Source organism: Lontra canadensis, unplaced genomic scaffold (genome assembly GCF_010015895.1).
Source record: "Lontra canadensis isolate GAN:19392208 unplaced genomic scaffold, GSC_riverotter_1.0 scaffold18, whole genome shotgun sequence".
NCBI lineage: Eukaryota > Metazoa > Chordata > Mammalia > Carnivora > Mustelidae > Lontra > Lontra canadensis.
In genome coordinates, this window is record NW_022631012.1 from 2307139 (window position 1) to 2328650 (window position 21512).

Here is a 21512-nt window from a genome sequence, read left to right on the forward strand (position 1 = left end):
GGACCACTGCTCCCAGAGCAGGGACCCCACAAGTAGCAGATATGGAGAAAACCCCTCCTTCCTCGTCCAAGAGGAGTAGCATGGGAGTGAGCAGCAGGAACCTGCTGTGTTTGGAGACTCCAAATGGAGCCATGCACCAGAGATAGAAACACTCAGTCAAGGCTGGGTGAGCACAGAGTGCAACCAGAGACCAGGGAGATGGAAGGGACTGACCACTTTTCTCTGAGGGCACACTGAGGACTGGGGCCCAGATCTCTGGATCCTATGGAGCCAGATGTTGAGAGGCTGCCATTTTCATTCTCATCCTCCAAAGCTCTATGGAAAGCGTTCAGGGAACAAAAGCTACAGAGAGTGAACCTCAGCATATTACCTAGCCTGGCCACTGGCAAGGCCGGTGCAATTCTGCCTCGGGCAAAGACATTTGAGAATCACTGCAACAGGACCATCCCCCAGAAGATCAGCAAGAATAGCCAGACAAAATCAAGTTCACTAATCAATGAGAACTTCAGAAGTCCAGAGCTAGGGGAAAGCAACACAGAATTCATGGCTTTTTTCCCAAGATCCTTTAATCTATCAAAGAAAATGTTTTATTTTTTTCTTATTCTACCTTTTTTAAACTTTTCCTCTTTCCTCTTTTAATGTTTAACTATTTTATCTTATCAATACTTCCTTAAAAAATCTTACATTTTCATTGTTATACTCACGTTTTATCCCCTCATTGTATTTAACCTTATTTTTTGTGTGTATATATATAGGTGTTTTTTCTTTAAAATTTTGAGATACAATTGCAGGGTCATAGGGTAGCTCTATTTTTAATTTCTTAAAGAATCTCCACACTGCTTTCCAAGGTGGCTGCACCGACTTGCATTCCCACCAACAGTGTAAGAGGATTCCCCTTTCTCCACATCTTTTCCAATACTTGTTGTTTACCGTCTTGTTGATTTTGGACATTCTAACTGGTGTAAGGTGATATCTCAATGTGGTTTTGATCTGAATCTCCCTGATGGCTAATGATGATGAATATTTTTTCATGTGTCTGTTAGCCATTTGTATGTCTTCTTTGGAGAAGTATCTGTTCATGTCTTCTGCCCATTTTTTGATGTGATTATCTATTTTGTATGTGTTGAGTTTGAGGAGTTCTATATAGATCTTGGATATCAGCCCTTTGTCTGTAGTGTCATTTGCAAATATCTTCTCCCATTCTGTAGGTTACCTCTTTGTTTTGTGAACTATTTCCTTTGCTGTGCAGAAACTTTTGATCTTGATGAAGTCCCAAAGTTCATTTTTGCTTTTGTTTCCTTTGCGTTTGGAGACATGTCTTGAAAGAAGCTGCTGTGGCCAAAGTCGAAGAGGTTACTGCCTATGTTCTCCTGTAGAATTTTGATAGATTCCTGCCTCACATTGAGGTCTTTTATCCATTTTGAGTTTATTTTTGTGTATGGTGTAAGACAAATGCATTACTGGGTATTTACCCCAAAGATACAGATGCAGTGAAAAAAAAGGCCATCTGTACCTCAGTGTTCATAGCAGCAATGACCACAGTCATCAAACTGTGGAAAGAGCCAAGATGCCCTTCAACAAACAAATGGAAAAAGAAGATAGGTCCATATATACAATGGAGTATTATGCCTCCGTCATAAATGACGAATAACCAACTTTTATATCAACATGGACAGGACTGGAGGAAATTATGCTGAGTGAAATAAGTCAAGCAGAGAGTCAATTAACATATAGTCTCACTTAATTGTGGAGCATAAGGAATAACAGGAGGATATTAGGAGATGGAGAGGAGAAGTGAGTTGGGGGAAATCGAGGGGGAGGCAAAACATTAGAGACTGTGGACTCTGAGGAAAAAACTGAGTGCTTTGGGGGGGTGGGGCAGGGTTGGGTGAGCCCGGTGGTGGGTATTATAGAGGGCACGTATTGCATGGAGCACTGGGTGTGGTGCATAAACAATGAATTTGGAACACTGAAAAAAAATAAAATTAAGCTAAATTTTAAAAAATTGGGATATAATTTATTCTAATAGATCAAAATATACCCTAAATCTAGTCCATGGCTTTGTTCTACTCTCCAGCCTGATCACATTCTCTCCTCTTCTTTTTTTTTCTTTTTCCAACCAACGTATCAACTCCTTTCAAAACCTTTTTAAATTTCCACCTTACACTCATATTCCATCCCTTCACCGTGTTTACCCATATATATATATATACATATATATATGTATATATATACATATATATATGTATATATATATATATATACACACACACACATATATATCTTTAAAATTTTGGGAGGTAGTTTCCTTTAAGAGACAAGAATACACCCCAAATCAAGTGGGTGGCTCTGTTCTACTCACCAGTCTAATATAGATATAGATATAGATATAGATATTTTTTTTTCTCCCTTTCTTGTCCCCTAGGTTTCGGGTCTCTTCTGATTTGGTTAGTGTATATTTTTCTGGGGTCTTTGCCACTCTTTTAATATTTTGTTCTGTCATTCATCTAGTCATATCTGGATAAAATGACAAGGTGGAAAAAAATCACACACACAAAAAAAGGACAAGAGGCAGTACTGACGGCTAGGGACATAATCAATGCAGACATTAGTAATATGTCAGAATTAGAGTTCAGAATGACAATTATCAAGGTGCTAGCTGGGCTCCAAAAAAGGATGGAAGGTATTAGAGAATCCCTTTCTGGAGAAATAAAATCCCTTAGGAGAAATAAAAGAACTAATATTTAACCAAGTCAAAGCAAAAAAAGCTATTAATGAGGTGCAATCAAAATGGAGGCTCTTACTGCTAGGATAAGTGAGGCAAAAGAGAGAATTAATGATATAGAAGACAAAATACAGAGAATAAAGTAGCTGAGCAAAAGAGAGACAAACTAGTGGACCACGAGGGGAGAATTCAAGAGATAAGTGATACCAAAAGGTAAAACAATATTAGAATAATTGGGATACCAGAAAAGAAAGAGAGAGAGGGGCAGAAGGTATTTTGGAGGAAATTATAGTAAAGCATTTCCCTAATACGGCAAAGGGAACAAGCATCAAAATCCAGGAAGCACAGAGAACCCCCTTTAAAATTTAAAAAAAAAAAAAATAGGTCCACACCCCATCATCTAAGAGTGAAACTTACTAGTCTTAGTGACAAAGAGAAAATCCTGAAAGCAGATCAGGACAAGAAGTCTGTAACATACCATGGTAAAAATATTAGATTGGCAGCAGACTTATCCACAGAGACCTGGCAGGCCAGAAAGAACTGGCATGATATATTCAGAGCACTAAACGAGAAAAATATGCAGCCAAGAATACTATATCCACCTAGGCTGTCATTGAAAATAGAAGCAGAGATAAAAGGCTTCCAGGACAAACCTAAATTGAAAGAATTTGCAAACACCAAACCAGCCCCATAGGAAATATTGAAAGAAGTCCTCTAAGCAAAGAGAGACCCTAAAAGTAGTAGATCAGAAAGGAACAGAGACAATATCCAGTAACAGTCACCTTACAGCTAATGCAATGGCACTAAATTCATATCTTTCAATAGTTATGCTGAATGTAAATGGGCTAAATGCCCACAATCAAAAGACACAGGGTATCAGAATGGAAAAAAGAACAAGACCCATCAATATGCTGTCTACAAGAAACTTGTTTTAAACCCAAAGACACCACCAGATTTAAAGTGAGGGGGTAGAAAACAATTTACCATTGTCATGGACATAAAAAAAAAAAAAAGCTAGGGTGGCAATCCTTATATCAGATCAATTAGATTTTTAGCCAAAGACTATACTAAGAGATGAGGAAGGACACTATGTCTTACTTAAAGGGTATGTCCAACAAGAAGATCTAACAATTTTAAATATCTATGCCCCTAATGTGGGACCAGCCAATTATATACACCAATTAATAACAAACTCAAAGAAACACATCGACAATAATACAATACTAGTAGGGGACTTTAACACCCACCTCGCTGAAATGGAGAGGTCACATAAGCCAAAGATCAGCAAGGAAATAGAGGCTTTAAATGACACACTGGCGCAGATGGACAACACAGGTATATTCAGAACATTCCATCCCAAAGCAACAGAATATACATTCTTCTCTAGTCCACATGGAACATTCTCCAGAATAGATCAGATCCTGGGTCACTGATCAGGTCTAAACCAGTACCAAAGCCTGGGATCATTGCCTGCATATTTTCAGACCACAACATTCTGAAACTAGACTCAATCCCAAGAGGAAAACTGGAAAGAACCCAAATATTTGGAGACTGAAGAGCATCCTACCAAAGACTGAAGGGGTCAACCAGGAAATTAAAGAAGAATTGAAAAAATTTGTGGAAACAAATGATAATGAAAACACAATGGTTCAAAATCTGTGGGACACAACAAAGGCAGCCCTGAGAGAAAAATATATAGAGATACAAGCCTTTCTCAAGAAACAAGAAAGGTCTCAAGTACACAAACTAACCCTACACCTAAATGAGCTGGAAAAAGAACAGCAAAGAAAGCCTGAACCCAGCATGAGACGAGAACTAATAAAGGCCAGAGCAGAAATCAATGAAATAGAAACCAAAAGAACAGTAGAACAAATCAATGAAACTAGGAGTTGGTTCTTTGAAAGAATTAATAAGATTGACAGAACAACTGGCCAGACTTCTCAAAGAGAAAAGAGAAAGGACCCAAAGAAATAAAATCATGAATGATAGAGGAGAGATCACAACGAACACCACAGAAATACAAACAATTACAAGAACATATTATGAGCAACTATATGCCAGCAAATTTGACAATCTGGAAGAAATGGATGTATTCCTAGAGACATATAAACTACCAAAACTGAACCAGGAAGAAATGGAAAACCTAAACAGACCCATAAGCAGTGAAGAGATAGAAGCAGTCATCAAAAATTCCCCAACAAACAAGAGCCCAGGGCCAGACAGCTTCCCAGGGGAATTCCACCAAACATTTAAAGAAGAATTAATGCCTATTCTCCTGAAACTATTAAAAAAAATAGAAATGGAAGGAAAACTTCCAAACTCATTCTATGAGGCCAGCATTACCTTGATCCCAAAACCAGACAAAGACCCCATAAAAAAAGAGAATTACAGACCAATATCCTTGATGAACACAGATGCAAAAATTCTCACCAAAATACTAGCCAACAGGATTCAACAGTAGATTAAAATGATTATTCACCATGACCATTCCTGGGCTGCAAGGTTGGTTCAACATCTGCAAATCAATGTGATACAATACATTAATAGTAGCAAGAACAAGAACCATGTGATACTCTCAATAGGTGCTGAAAAAGCATTCGACAAAGTACAGCATTATTTCTTGATCAAAACTCTTCACAGTGTAGGGATAGAGGGTACATACCTCAATATCATCAAAGCCATCTATGAAAAACTACAGCGAATATCATTCTCAAAGGGGAAAAACTGAGAGCTTTCCCTCTAAGGTCAGTAACATGGCAGGGCTGTCCACTATCACCACTGCTATTCAACATAGTACTAGAAGTCCTAGCCTCAGCAATCAGACAACAAAAAGAAATTAAAGGCATCTGAATTGGCAAAGAAAAAGTCAAACTCTCACTCTGCAGATGATATGATACTTTATGTGGAAAACCTAAAAGATTCCACTCCAAAACTGCTAGAACTCATACAGGAATTCAGTAAAGTGTCAGGATATAAAATCAATGCATAGGAATCAGTAGCACTTCTATACACCAACAATAACACAGAAGAAAGAGAAATTAAGGAGTCAATCCCATTTACTATTGCACCCAAAACCATAAGATACCAGGAATAAACCTAAACAAAAAGGAAAAGAATCTGTACTCAGAAAACTATAAAGTACTCATGAAAGAAATCGAGGAAGACATAGAGAAATGGAAAAGTATTCCATGCTTATGGATTGGAAGAACAAATATGTGAAAATCTGTATGATACCTAGAGCAATCTATAAATTTAACACAATCTCTATCAAATACCATCAATTCTTTTCAAAGAAATGGAAGAAATAATCCTAAAATTTATATGGAACCAGAAAAGATCCTGAATAGCTAAAAGAATGTTGAAAAGGAAAGCTAAGTTGGTGGCATCACAATTCTAGACTTCAACCTCTATTACAAAGCTGTAATCATCAAGACAGTATGATACTGGTACAAAAACAGACACATAGATCAGTGGAACACAATAGAGAGTCCAGAAATAGACTCTCAACTCTATAGTCAACTACTCTTCGACAAAGCAACCTCTTTGACCTCAGCTGCGGCAACTTCTTCCTAAAAACGTTGCCAAAGGCAAGGGAAGCAAGGTCAAAAATGAACTTTTAGGACTTCATGAAGATCAAAAGCTTTGCACAGCAAAGGAAACAGTCAACAAAACCAAAAGACAACTGACAGAATGGGAGAAGATATTCGCAAATGACATATCATATAAAGGGTTAGCATCCAAAAGTGTAAAGAACTTACCAAAGTCAACACCCAAAGAACAAATAATCCAATCAAGAAATGGGCAGAAGACATCAACAGACATTTCTGCAAAGAAGACTCAGTTTGTTTTGTGAGATTAAGAATCGCTTATGATTTGTATCCCTCCTGATCCTATCTTGTTTCATGTTTTTTCCTTCCTTAAGCTCAGGAAACAAACTGAGGGTTGCTGGGGGGTGGGGGGATTGCAATAGAGTGGCTGGGTTATGGACATTGGGGAGGGTATGTGCTATTGTGAGTGCTGTGAAAAGTGTAAGCCTGATGGTAAACAGACCTGCACCCCTGGGATAAATACTACATTATATGTTAATAAAAATAATTTTTTAAAAAACATAAGGCAAGTCTCTGTTCAATAGTAAGAATATAAGTAAAATGATCTAAATGCTCATATGGCTACTGTGCAGCTCCGCTGGAATTCATACATACTCTCCCAATCTTTAGTTCTTCTAACTAAACCAGTAAGAAACAATCTGAAACCCAAAAGAGTATATGTGACCTAAAAGTGTTCTCAAAACGACCTTTGATCTAACCTCAGAAATTCAACTCATATTAAAATTAGGGGAATTGATGGCCTTTTCAGGAAGATAACTTAGCCCTAATTACACATAAGATAAGTATAGATCCAGTGTAGGACAGGTGCAAATACAGAAATCAAAAATCGAGAGAGGAGTGTAAGTGCTTGCCAGCATGGATTCCTGGAAAACCTAGTATTCTTGAATAGTGAAACTCAGTATGAGTGGTCTGTCAGAGCTGTCAGAGTATGCATGATCTTTTGGGGATATATGACCAGATCATAGATGGATTCCTCCTTGGAGAAGGATAATAGTGAGATAAGTGTGAGACCAGGGAATAAAAAGAATAAGATGGATAGCAAAAGTCTAAGCAGGGCCTATGGCAAGATAAGAAGTAGAAGCAACCTAAATCTAGCATGAAGTACTCCAAGAGTTGTGCCTTTTGTTGGGATGCTGGGGAGAAGGGTTAGATTAAAAAGAGCAATGAGATGAAATTCTGAAGGTTTGATATATAATGCTACAAAAATGTAAATTATTGTTAAACTCATTTTATGCAGTATTACCAATAATACAATTCAGACATTCAAGAATACAAAATCAAAATTTCAAGCACAAAGGAGCATGGAGACACAAGTAATGTTTTGCATTTTAGTAGCGAAGAATTACACTCAAAAACAGATAAAATACAACTTGATTAAAGCATATCTTAACAATAAAATCATTTAAGGAAGAATATAACCATCTTGCAAGTTATTGTAGATTCTGAAAGTTTGGCCGAAACTGAAAATCTACAGAAAATAAAAGAATGTTAAGCATAGTTGCACTTTTATATTTTCTAATAAACTGTTACATATTTTTTAAGTGACCCATAAACATTTTGTTCTACCTTTCTTGATTTCTGTACCAGATATTCCTCATCACTGTCCTACACCTATGCAAAAACCCCCAGGAGGAATGGAAAAGGGTGTTAAAAGCAGAAATGACTGAAATTGAGTCCAAAACTAGGGTTGTCAAATTCATTTAGGGGTAAATTCCAAGGAGTTTTATTCATTATCTCACAAACATTTCACAACAATAGTTTTTAAAAAGGCAAGTAAGTCAGTGTGGCTATACTTTATGCATGAGAAATCTGAGTTCAAAGTGTTTAAGGCCCATGTTTATAGGTGTCAAAGTTAGCATTTAAACCCAAGTTTGGGGACACCTGGGTGGTTCAGAATGTTAAGCATCTGCCTTCGGGTCAGGTCATGATCCCAGAGGCCTGGGATGGAGTACCAAATCAGGCTCCTTGCTCAGAGGGGAGCTTGTTTCTCCCTCTGCCTGAGGCTCCCCCTACTTATGCTCTTTCTCTCTCTCTGAAAAATAGATAGATAGATAGATAAAAATCTTTAAAAAAATTAAAATAAATAAATAAGCCCATGTTTGACAATGGCTGAGTGTTTTTCCTTTAACTATACTTTGTATCTCCTATACATTTATGTTTCAGTTAAATGTTTAGTTTTGTAATAATCTTTATAGGTCTAAAAGGAACAAAATAATTTTATGAATACTTCCAAATAAACCTCTTTTACAAAATAATTGTTCAAAACCTCTTTAAATTTATCTCAGAAATAAAGCCAATATTTCTACTTAACTTATTAAAAAATGAATGGTTAAAAATAATTTTGAGCTGGCTTTGATGGCCTCTTTACCTGCCCAACTGCTCTGTCTCTTTCCAGAGAGGTCAGCATTTTCTGCTTCAGTAAAGTGTGGTGCTTCTCATGTAACACCCTGAGAGCCGGTTCATACGATGCATAATGTAACTTTAACCTATGAAAAGTAAAGGGCATCTTAAAGGGTAATTGAGTTAAATCAGTGATTTCCATCTAACATCTAAACCTTTTCTCTCTTTTTTTTGCAGTCAAATAAAAAATGAGTAACTATATAAAGGTCAACATAGCAATCCAAGAATTGCCAGAAATATTACTTGGTATGCTACTTCTCTAAACATGGTAGGAACGAAGAAGTCAGATTTCTTTTGAGTTAACTAGTTTTCTATTTCCTACCAACAGTTTTGCTGTATTCAAGCATGTACTCAGAAGACTGCCATTCACTGAGAGGAAAAATTTGCAGTTTCTTTAATCAATTCAGAAACAATTGTCAAAAAGACAAGTGCTGCAGACAATGGAAGATTAAACAGAGTGTCATTCACATCAAAATAAGCTAAAGGATGGTCTTCAAAACTTTATTAACTTATATTAAGAAAATTAAGTCTAAAAATTTCGTTATCTCACAGGAGAACTAGTTCAACTCAACATATGATATAAGCACCTTTAAGAAACTGTTTTATTTGAAAATGCCCTCAAAATATATATGTATTTTTTTACCTTTTTTATTCAAGTGTAATTTACCTGGAGTAAAACATACAGAGCTTAAATGTTACAGTTCAGTTTTCAGAAATATGCATGCCCAGGTAGTCCATATTGTTATCAAAATATAGAGCATTTCTAATACCTCAAGAGATTCTAGAACTCCATATATGTGGAATCATAAAATATGTTCTTACATAATAATCAACATCACAGAAATACAAGCAATTATAAGAGATTATGAAAAACTATATGCCAACAAATTGGATAACCTGGAAGAAACAGATAAACTTCTAGAAACATATAAACTATGAAAACTGAAACAGGAAGAAATAGAAAATTTGAACATATTTGAACAAAAGCCCAGAACCACATGGCTTCATAGTCGAATTCTACCAAACATTTAAAGAAAAGTTAATACTTATTCTTCTCAAACTATTACAAAAAATAGAAAAGGAAGAAAAACTTCCAAATTCACTCTATGAGGCCAGAAACTGGCTTCTTTCACTTAGCATGTGTTTTAGATACTTCCAGGCTGTTGTGTATATCAGTAATTCATTTCTTTTTATTGTGAGTCATATTCCCTTGTATGTATATTATACCATGTGTTTATTCAATATTCTGCTGATGAAGAACTGATTTGTTTTTAGCTTGGAGCCATTATGAATAAGATTGCTATGAACATTCTCACACCGAGTCATAAAAAATATTTTTTGGCGGGGCACCTGGGTGGCTCAGTGGGTTAAAGCCTCTGCCTTCAGCTCAGGTCATGATCCCAAGGTCCTGGGATCAAGCCCCACATCGGGCTCTCTGCTCAGCAGGGAGCCTGCTTCCCCTCCTCTCTCTCTGCCTGCCTCTCTGCCTACTTGTGATCTCTGTCAATTAAATAAATAAAATCTTTAAAAAAAAAAAAAGATTTTTGGCTCTCTTTCTCTTAGAAAAAATACCTAGGAGTTGAATTGCTGGGTTTTAATTTACACTTCCAACAGCAATAAATGACAGCCTTGGTTACTCTACATTTGGTGATTAGTCTACCTAGTCTTGCCAATTTTATTATCAACTTCATCAATTCTATCTCCAAACATGTGATTTTGTTTATTTTTATATATTTGTTTATTTTTGTTTATCCCTTTTCTAGTTTATTGGTTTCTGATAATTTTTTTCTTTCATTATTATTTCATTTATTTTTCTTTCTCTGCTTTTGTGGGGTTTTTTTTTTTGAGCATCTAAGGTACAAGATTAGATTATTAGTATAAAATTTTCTTCTCTAATATGGGCATTTAAAACTATCAATTTAAAAAAATAAAACTATCAATTTTACCTTAAGCACTGCTTTGGCTGCATCCCACTATTTTTAATATGTTGCATCTTCAGTCATTCATACTGAAATACTTTCCCACTTCCTTCTTTGACTCATGGACTATTGAGAACTATGTTACTATATTTCCAAATATTTGGGAATTTTCCAGAGACTTTTTTGTCATTGATTTTTTTTTAATGACTTGCAATTATTCAGAAGAAAACAACACAGAAGGTAAGGAATTACCCACTGATAAATGGCATGCCATTATCAAGCACATGGAATTGACCCCCAAATGGATTATTCATTTTATAATATTTTTTTCTTTGCAGATTTTTTTTCAGCATAACAGTATTCCTTGTTTTTGCACCACACCCAGTGCTCCATGCAATCCGTGCCCTCTCTAATACCCACCACCTGGTTCCCCCAACCTCCCACCCCCCGTTGCTTCAAACCCCTCAGATTGTTTTTCAGAATCCATAATCTCTCATGGTTCACCTCCCCTTCCAATTTCCCCCAACTCCCTTCTCCTCTCTAACTCCCTTTGTCCTCCATGTTATTTGTTATGCTCCACAAATAAGTGAAACCATATGATAATTGACTCTCTCTGCTTGACTTATTTCACTCAGCATAATCTCTTCCAGTCCCGTCCATGCTGCTACAAAAGTTGGGTATTCATCCTTTCTGATGGAGGCATAATACTCCATAGTGTATATGGACCACATCTTCCTTATCCATTCGTCCGTTGAAGGGCATCTTGGTTCTTTCCACAGTTTGGCGACCGTGGCCATTGCTGCTATAAACATTGGGGTACAGATGGCCCTTCTTTTCACTACATCTGTATCTTTGGGGTAAATACCCAGTAGTGCAATGGCAGGGTCATAGGGAAGCTCTATTTTTAATTTCTTGAGGAATTTCCACACTGTTCTCCAAAGTGGCTGCACCAACTTGCATTCCCACCAACAGTGTAAGAGGGTTCCCCTTTCTCCACATCCCCTCCAACACATGTTGTTTCCTGTCTTGCTAATTTTGGCCATTCTAGCTGGTGTAAGGTGATATCTCAATGTGGTTTTAATTTGAATCTCCCTGATGGCTAGTGATGATGAACATTTTTTCATGTGTCTGATAGCCATTGTTGTCATTGATTTTTAATTTAATTTGTTTGTGGTCAGAGAACATATTTTGTACAATTCTCTGAAATATATAAACACTTGTCTAGACACAAAATATTACCTATTTTGTGCACATGAAAAGTCCATAGTAGAATCAAGGAATGTCAATTAAACTCAATTGATGCCTTATTCTATAGACCTAAGAGACTTTTTGCCCATTTTTCTAATAATTGCTAAAAAATAAAGGTTAAAATATCCAATTGTCACTGTGGAAATATGAATTTTTATGTTCTATCAGATTTTGTTTCATATATTTTGCAGCTATTAGAGTCATGCATATTATGACTTCCTGATAAACAGACTCTTTCTTATCTTATTGAAATGGCCTCTTTTTCTCTGATTCTCAGGATGACCCTGGGGATGTTGTTTCTGTATCCCTTCTCCTTAGGTCAGGTGGGCATACAGAGGTTGGTCTCCTTCCCTAGAGAGAGCTAACACTTTGGCTGTGCTGCAAACTGTGGAGGAGGTATCTTCCCCAAAAGGTAAATGATACCCTCCTAAAGTTGGCCCTACTTCCTTCTCTCTTAACAGCCAAGCTAATAGTTTGGTAAGGGAGAAAAGAGACTATATGTCCAAACTGCTGTAAGAATTCATCATATACTACTAGGAACCAAAACACTCCAAAGACTGGATTTTGAGATGCTAAAAAGGGCTATAACCTAAGACTGGATAAAAATAATTTGCATAAGACACTGGATTTTACAAGTACTAAAACAAATACTCCAATGGATGCAATAAAGTCACTGCTGAGGTGACTCTTAGAATCTTGGAACACTCAGAAAAGTGAAAATACCTTGAGCGACCCTACTGACAAAGAGTAGAAAAGGAACTCCATAACACTACAGCAATTATACACTATGATGACAATCCCTGTTCTTCCACAGAATTACCTATAGCCATTTACTTGTGTGACTAAGTACTGGGAAAAGATATTTTAAGAAGTTATTATTAATATTCACAAGCCCAGAGTGACACCACAGCCCCTATGTTAGAAAGGGGATTTACAGAGGCCAGAGAATAAGTAACATCATGGCTAAGGTCTGGCTCAAAGTGGGCTTATTTGGTCCATATACCCACCCAAAGATCAATCCCAGATTCCTTGAATAAATAATTTTAACTGATATATGATGAAGCTATCAAAGTTGAGAAAGTCACTCCAGTGTCGTCTTCTGACATAGGATAGACTACTTGAAATTGCCTCACAGCCACAATTCTGTTTATTTCTTTAGTCATTTTTTTTTCCTCTGAGGTTCCATTAACTCTTTTCAGCTTCTTAGTGATTTTTTTTGTTGCAAATACGTTTTTCAGTTTGAGAACTTCCATTTGGTTGTTTACAGTTCCCATTTCACTTCTGCTATTTCCCAACTGTTCACTCATTATATTCATTATTTTATTTAAAGTTCTAAACATTTCATAAGAGCTGTTTTAAAGTCTTCATCTACTAATCCTGTTATTTCTGTCATTTCTGGGTCTGTTCCTACTTTTTCTTGGATATGGGAAACATTTTCCAACTTCTATGTATATTATATATTTTATCATATGTTGGACATGTATTTATCTGAACTTTGTTCTCTTCCTTTAAAGAGTTTTTTCCTGGCATACTAATGGGCAGTTTGAGCTTTTCAAAGCTTACTTTCAATCTTTTATTACGGCAAGTTTAAAGTAGTTCCCTCTCTGGGGCTAGCATAGCTCTGCTCCTATAATATGGTTTATCAAGGGTATTTTTTTTAAGATTTTATTTACTTATTTGAGAGAGAGGGAGAGTATGAGTGAGGTGGGCTAGAGGTAGAAGCAGACTCCCCACCAAGCAGAGAACCTGACATGGGCTCTCTCCTGGGACTCCAGGATCATGGCCTGAGCTAAAGGCAGATGCTTAACTTACTGACCCACCCAGGTTTAGCAAGGGTCTTAACTGAATGCTCAGAGTTTTCAGTGAGGGTCCTCCACTGTAGCTGGTCAGAATTCCTGCATCTGCAAACTCTGGAATCTCCACTGAGCTCACAGTTCTCCAGCCGCTGTTCTTTGTAGGCATCATTCTCTCACTATTCCACAACTTAGTATTTGGTCAAAAGATTAAAGGAAACTACTAAAAATATTTTTTAAATTTCTTTCATGCACCTTCCACCTTTTGTGTATCCTATTCTGCAAATTCCAGCTCCCTTGGCAGCCCTGATGAGATCCCTCATCAGTTAATCAAGACTACTGTGCTCTGAGTTCTACTTTGTCATACGATTGTCTGAAAAGTACTTCTGGGTCAAAATCTAAGGTGATTATGCCACTCGCTTTGAAGGGTTCCCTTCTGTTAGGCATCACAGACCAACTCTGCCAATTTTCCAACATCTGAAAAAAACAGCTGTCTAAAATTACATTCAGTTTTGTAATTCATTACAGTTGAAGAGCTTATCTATTACCAGTTGGAAAGCTAGTTCTATATCAGTTACTCTGACAGGTGGCAAGGAGAAGAGCCCCAAAATAATTTTAAATGTCCTCCTATCAAAAAAAATAAGAGGGCATCTGGATGGTTCAGTCAGTTAAGCCTGACTTCAACTCAAGTTATGATCTCAGCATCCTGGGATGGAGTTCCAAGTCGGGCTCTCTGCTCAGCCGGGAGTTTGCTTATCCTTCTCCTCCTCCTTCAGCTCCTCCCCCAACTTATGTGCTCTCTCTCAAATAAATGAATACAATCTTTATAAAAATAAAAGGAGTCCTTGTTTTGCAAAATATTTTCATAGAAGTATAAAAGTCATTGGTTTGTAAGTCATATTTATCTTAATATAAGTTATTATTAAACCTCATTGCTGACAGTAATAAAGTCTAAGCACTAAAGTTAAGTTACATATACATTTAATATATATATTGCGTATTAAAATTCAACCATTTTCAGTAAAGCATGAGAGAGTAATAAAATAAAAATGTAAGTAGTATGTACAGTTCTATTACCCATTCCATTTAATGTGCTTAACTCTATACTCTTTGCTATATGCTGCACACTTCCATGAATATTGTATATTCGTAAACAGGTATTCAGGTACAGAGTTCTATACACAAAACAATGTGTATTGTAATTTGTGGACAAACCAAAGGATTGTTATTGATGGAACAACTTTTCCTGTATTTACTAACTTTAGCATCTAACTCATTCATGGGATATGACTTGATAATCCTCTATCCCAAGAATTAGCATCATGTAGAATACCACTAGGATATAACAAGGAAACAACATTTAAAACAACCTGTTGGCAAGGATGCAGAGAAACACAAACACTCTTACACTGTTGGTGGGGATGCATACTGGTACAGTCATTCTGGAAAACAGTATGGAAGCTCCTCAAGTTAAAAACAGAACTACCTTATGACCTAGCAATTATACTACTAGGTATTTACCTCAAGGATAAAAAATACTGTTTCAAAGGGGCACATGCACCCTAATATTTATAGCAGCACTATCAACAACAGGCAAATTATGGAAGGAGCCCAAAATGTTTATCAACTGGTGAATGGATAAAGAAGATGTGTTGTGTGTACACACACACACACACACACACAGAAGAATATTGCTCAGCCATCAAAAAGAATGAAATTTTGACATCTGTAACAACGTGGATGGAGCTGGAGTGTATTATGTTAAGCAAAATAAGTCAGTCAGAGAAGGACAAATACCATAAGACTTCACTCATATGTAGAATTTAAGAAACAAAACTGATGAACATAGGGGAAGGGGAACAAAAAGAGAGAGGAAGGAAATCATAAATGACTCTTAACTATACAGAGAACAAATGGACATTTGCTGGAGGGGAGGTGGAAGGAATTGGGCTAAATGGATGATGGATATTAAGGACGATGCTTGTGATGAGTGCTGCGTGTTATATGTAAGTGATGATTCACTAAATTCTACTCCTGAACCAATATTACACAAATGTCAACTAACTAGAATTTAAGTAAAAACTTAAACAAAAAACTTCTGTTTAGTCAGTCTGAAAGAGTGTGTCTGTTCTGTAAATTCCATAAGTAGCTCATAATTCATCTGCTTATAAGTTCTAACTTTTGAAATCGGTAATTCTGAAAATAAGTAAATTCACAAGACACTCGTGTTAAATGAGAACTACTATAAAGCTATAGGAAAAATCAACTAATTTACAGAAAAAAAATAAGACTGACATTTTATGGTTTACAGTGAAAGGAATATAGATATACAACTGAAATATTTGGGTCAAATATTAACATAGAGAACTTAGACTCTAATTTAGCCTGAAATGAAAAACACTCTTCCTTATAGTTGATTTATTATGCAATTGTACAACTATCAGACAAAGTGTTCACTGGTGATTAATTCCATATCCAGTTTCTTTGTGACCCTATTGATATTATTGAAATTTTGTTTTAGGTCCTTAGAAAACACACACTAGTGATTCATCCAAATGGTTAAATGGAGACATTATTCTTAATGCTTAAACATGGAAATAAAGGCTAGTTGAATACACAAATGTTAATTATATTACAGTGTAATGTGGATTTTTTTCATCAGGGCCTCTAAAGATTACAAAAAGTATAATCTGAAAATGCTGAATTTTTACATGAAATCAAGTACACTAGTATTCCCTTTAAACATATTAGGAAATTTAAGAGGTCTGATATATTTTTAAACATGGGCTAGAGACTCAAGAAAAAAAAAAAAAAAACCTAAAAAAAGTCAATTTGCCAAAGAGTAGAATATCCAAGTAGGAACAGTGAACTATCATATTTCGGGTGCCACAATTTGATACAAATGTGCTCTAAAACGGTCATATACCCAAAAAACTGAAGTACTGAAACCTGTTTGAATTAGCACAGATAGTGGGAATAGAGTCAATCCTGTGATCTTTTCAGTGAAAGAAAGTGCTGTGATTCAAACTCACTTATTTTATGGGTGTGTGCATACACACAAAAACTATTAAAATACCTTTGGGCTTTTCCTCTGGGTAAATGGGTGGCTCACCCTAATGAAGGTACAACAATTATTTATCTTTGGACAAGAAAAAGTTTAGCTACCTTTAAAGAACTTCGGCATGACCAGTAGGAACAACAGGCCCCTATATTGTCCTGAGTGTAGAACAATTCCCAAATTTAAAGAATGTACTTTTAAAACAAAATACAATATATACTTCTGAAAAGACCTGTATAAAAATGCAAAAGGGAAATCTAGATAAAGTAGTATATATTCAACATACACTTTCCATGTTATGGTATATGCAAAAAAAAAACCCTGCCATTTATTATATTCCATGTACTGTATCATGTACGTATACATACTGATCCAAAATATATCATCAACATTGTTAAAGATAAGAAACAGAACACAATGGCCATCTAAAGGTAAGTGGTGAAGCCAGGCTTCCAATGTTTACTTGAGACCAAATCCAAGCTCTTTCCATTATACTGTACTACTTCTCAGTTACCATTTAAGTTAAAAAGGGAACGAATCATTTTGAACATTTTTTTCCTGAATTTCTCTGGACTAAGAACAATTTTATGAACCAAGAATTTCAAACCAAAATACTAGACCAAAATAATTGGTTAAAGTCAAAGAATAAACACTTTCAAAGTCCTTTTTTTAAGTTAATGCAATTTCCCTCTTAAAATAGAGTTTTATTCCTACAGACACTTAATTTAAGAAAAGTAAGAAAAACTCTAGTTTCTACAACTTAATACGTTTAAGTACATTGATTCTGAAGCTTCATGGGACAGCCTATGATTTAGAAATCGTAAGAGCCACAATAACCATAATCACCTACGAAAGACAACTGTCATTACCATCCCTAAATTGTGTTGTCCCATAAAGTAGCTATAGCTAAATGTGGTATTTAAATTTAAACTTAATTAAAATTAAATAAAGTTAGAAATAGGGTGCCTGGGTGGCACAGTCAGTTAAGTGTCTGCCTTCCGCTCAGGGTCTTGGAATCGAGCCCCACGTTGGGCTCTCCACTTAGCAGGGAGCCTGCTTCTCCCTTTCCCTCTGCCTGCCATTCCCCCTACTTGTGCTCTCTCTTTCTATCAAATAAATAAAATCTTAAATAAATAAATAAATAAATAAATAAAATTAGAAATCTAATCCCATGGTTGTGCTAGTCACATGAACTGTGATTAATAGAACATGTGAATTAGGAGCTATTATATTAGACAGTACACATATAGAATATTTATAACATCACAGAAAGTTCTATGGGATAGCATTGCTCTAGAACAAATACAAGAAAATTCCCATTAAGGATTATAAATTATTTTCTTGTTTTCTGTTTTATTTTGGAGAGGAAGTTTCTTTCTTTATCTTGGAAGTAGGAGAGGAAGAGAGGAGGGAAAATAAAACTGAGTAATATTTTTAAAATAATTTCTAAAAACCTCTGCATAAATTCAAGGTCATTCAGTATATGCACCCCCTCCACCTCACTCCTGTCAAGCAGCTTTTGCTCTTTATTTGCTATGCATACAATATGGTGAATATGCCATATTCCTTCATGACTTGGTGCCTTTGCACAGTATGTACTGTCTGTCCAGAGCACCCTTCTCCCCACTCCATTTGTTAACTAATACTTCAGAATTCCTCTACAAATAGGTTCCTGAACCTTCTTACACCTCATTCTGGTTAGAGTGACCATCCTTGGTTGGCATAATAACACTGCAGAATATTTCAGTTTAACTCCTCCCCATCACACATCCTAGAAGTCTCTGGGAACCTTGACAGCAAGGACCTAAACTTGTCTTTGTATTTTACACACATAGTATAGTCTGGCAAATAGTAAACACTCAATAAATGTTGAATGATTATTTTACCTCAAACCTTCTGCCATAGCCAAGTGTACTTAACATGAATTAAATAACTCTTTAATAAATATGCCAACAAATATTAACAGCTTACCCTTTGAGGTCATTAATTAATTTATTCTTTTCCTGGACTATTCGCTTATGGTGCATTCGGTGAAAATCACGCTCTTTTTGAGTTTTCAGCAGATCTTCTCTGGCCTTGCTGAAAATAATAATTTTAAAAATCACTACTAATTCCAAAAAAGCATTTGACAAAGTACAACATTTATTCAAACTTAACAAAGTAGGTTTAAAAGTAACATACCTCAACATAATAAAGATCGTATATGAAAAAAAACCAGCAATATCAACCAAATTGGGAGAAAACTGAGAGCTTTTCCTCTGTTCAGGAACAAGACAGTGTTGTCCACTCTCACCACTCTTATTTGACATAGTATTATTGGAAGTCCTAGCCAGAGCAATCAGAAAACAAAAAGAAATAAAAGGCATCCAAATCGGCAGGGAAGAAGTCAAACTTTCACTATTTGCAGATGACATGATATTCTAGATGAAAAACCCCAAAGACTCCACCAAAAAACTGCTAGAACCAACAGATGATTTCAGTAAAGTCCCAGGATACAAAATCAACATACAGAAATCTACTGAGTTTCTATACACCAATAATGAAGCAGCAGAAAAAGAAATAAAGGAATCAATTATTTTCAATTGCACTAAAACCATGATACCTAGGAATAAACCTAACCAAATAGGTAAAAGAGCTGAACTCTGAAAACCATAAAACACTGATGAAAAAAATTGAAGATGACACAAAGAAATGGAAAGACATCCCGTGTATTCACGGACTGGAAGAACAAATATTGTTAAAGTGTCTGCCAAAGCAATCCACACATTTAATGCAATTCCCATCAAAATACCAATAGCATTTGTCACACAGTTAGAACAAACAATCCTAAAACTTATAGGAAACCACAAAAGACAACAACCTTGAAAAAGAAAAGCAAAGCTGGAAGGATCACAAGTTTGGACTTCTTACATTAAAAAGCTGTTGTAATCCAAACTATGGTACTGGCACAAAACTACACACATAGATCAATGAAAGAGAATAGAAACTTCAGAAATGAACCTATAACATATGTCAATTAATCTTCCACAAAGCAGGAAAGAATATCCAATGAAAAAGATACTGTCTCTTTAACACACAGTGTTGGGAAAAGTGGACAGCAATGTGCAAAAGAATGAAATTGGACCACTTTTTTACGCCATACACAAAAATAAATTCAAAATGGATGAAAGATCTAAACATGAGACCTAAAACCATAAAACTCCTAGAGGAGAACAAAGGTAGTAACCTGTTTGACATCAGCCATAGCAAGTTTTTTCTACGTAGGTCTCCTGAGGCAAGGGAAACAAAAGCAAAAATAAACTATTGGGACTTCATCAAAATAAAAAGCTTCTGCACAGTGAAGGAAACTATCAACAAAAGTAAAAGACAATGTACAGAATGGGAGAAGATATCTGCAAATGACATACCTGATAAATGGTTAGTATCCAAAATATATAAAGAACTTTATGTAACTCAACACTTAAGGAACAAATAATCCAGTTAAAAAATGGGCAGAAGACATGAATAGACATTTTTCCAAAGAAGACACACAGATGGCCAATAGACACCTGAAAAGATTCTCAACATCACTGATCATCAGGGCAACGTGAATCAAAACTGCAAGAAGATATCACCTCACACCTATCAGAATGGTTAATGCAACAACGTAAGAAACAACAGGTGTTGGCAAGGATATGAGGAAGGGGAACCCTCTTGTACTACTATTGGGCATGCAAACTGTGGCAGCCACTCTGTAAAACAATATGGACGTTCCTCAAAAAGTTAAAAATACAACTATCCTATAATCCATCAATTGCACTATTTGGTATTTACCCAAAGAATACAAAAACACTAACCCAAAGGGATACATGCCCCAAGATGTTTAGAGTAGCATTATATACAATAGTCAAATTATGAAAATAGCCCAAACATCCATTTATTATTGATGGACGTCCATCAGTAATGGACAATGTGATATATAGATGCAATGGAATACTACTCAGCCCTAAAAAATGAAATCTTGCCATTTGCAACAACATGGGTGGAGCTGGAGATTATGCTAAGTGAAATAGAGAAAGACAAAATACCATATGATTTCACTTATATGTGGAATCTAAGAAATAAAACAAAGGAGCAAAGGGAAAAAAAGAGAGACTCTTAACTATAGAGATCAAACAGATAGCTACCAGACAAGAGATAGGTGAGGGGATGGGTTAAATATGTGATGAAAATTAAGGAGTGCATTTGTCATGATGAGCACTGGATGTTGGATGGAAGTGTTGAATCACTATATTGTACATAGGAAAACTAATATTACACTGTATGTTAGCTGACTGGAATGTAAATAAAAACTTTTTAAAAGTCACTCCTTAGGGCCACCTGGGTGACTCAGTGGGTTAAAGCCTCTGCCTTCGGCTTGGGACGTGATCCTGGGGTCCTGGGATCGAGCCCCGCATCGGACTCTCTGCTCAGCGGGGAGCCTGCTTCCTCCTCTCTCTCTCTCTGCCTGCCTCTCTGCCTACTTATGATCTCTGTCTGTCAAATAAATAAATAAAAATCTTTTAAAAAAACACTACTTATTCTTTTATGAAAAAAAAGTAATTATCAGTTTAAATCCAGTATTAAGTGATTCTAAAGATAATTTTTAAAAAACAAAGATTCTGTTATAATTCTAAGCAACATAGTAGGGTTGGGAGGTGAACTGGCCACCACCTATAGCTTCAAAAATAGTCATTCACACTTCATTTAAGAAAAAGGAAATTAAATATATGGGCCAAAGTA

General features: G+C 35.9%; 1 protein-coding gene across 2 annotated transcripts in view; it reads right to left on the bottom strand.

The window, feature by feature from the left end:
• SPAG16 (sperm associated antigen 16) overlaps positions 1 to 21512 on the bottom strand; it is a 1004614-nt gene that overhangs the window by 949777 nt on the left and 33325 nt on the right. For both annotated transcript variants that reach the window (XM_032859869.1, XM_032859870.1), the window contains exons 6-7: positions 18723 to 18830; positions 8702 to 8819 (exon numbers count right to left, since the gene is read on the bottom strand). In XM_032859869.1, coding sequence (XP_032715760.1) covers positions 8702 to 8819; positions 18723 to 18830 — 226 coding nt within the window. The remainder of the gene's footprint in view (positions 1 to 8701; positions 8820 to 18722; positions 18831 to 21512) is intronic.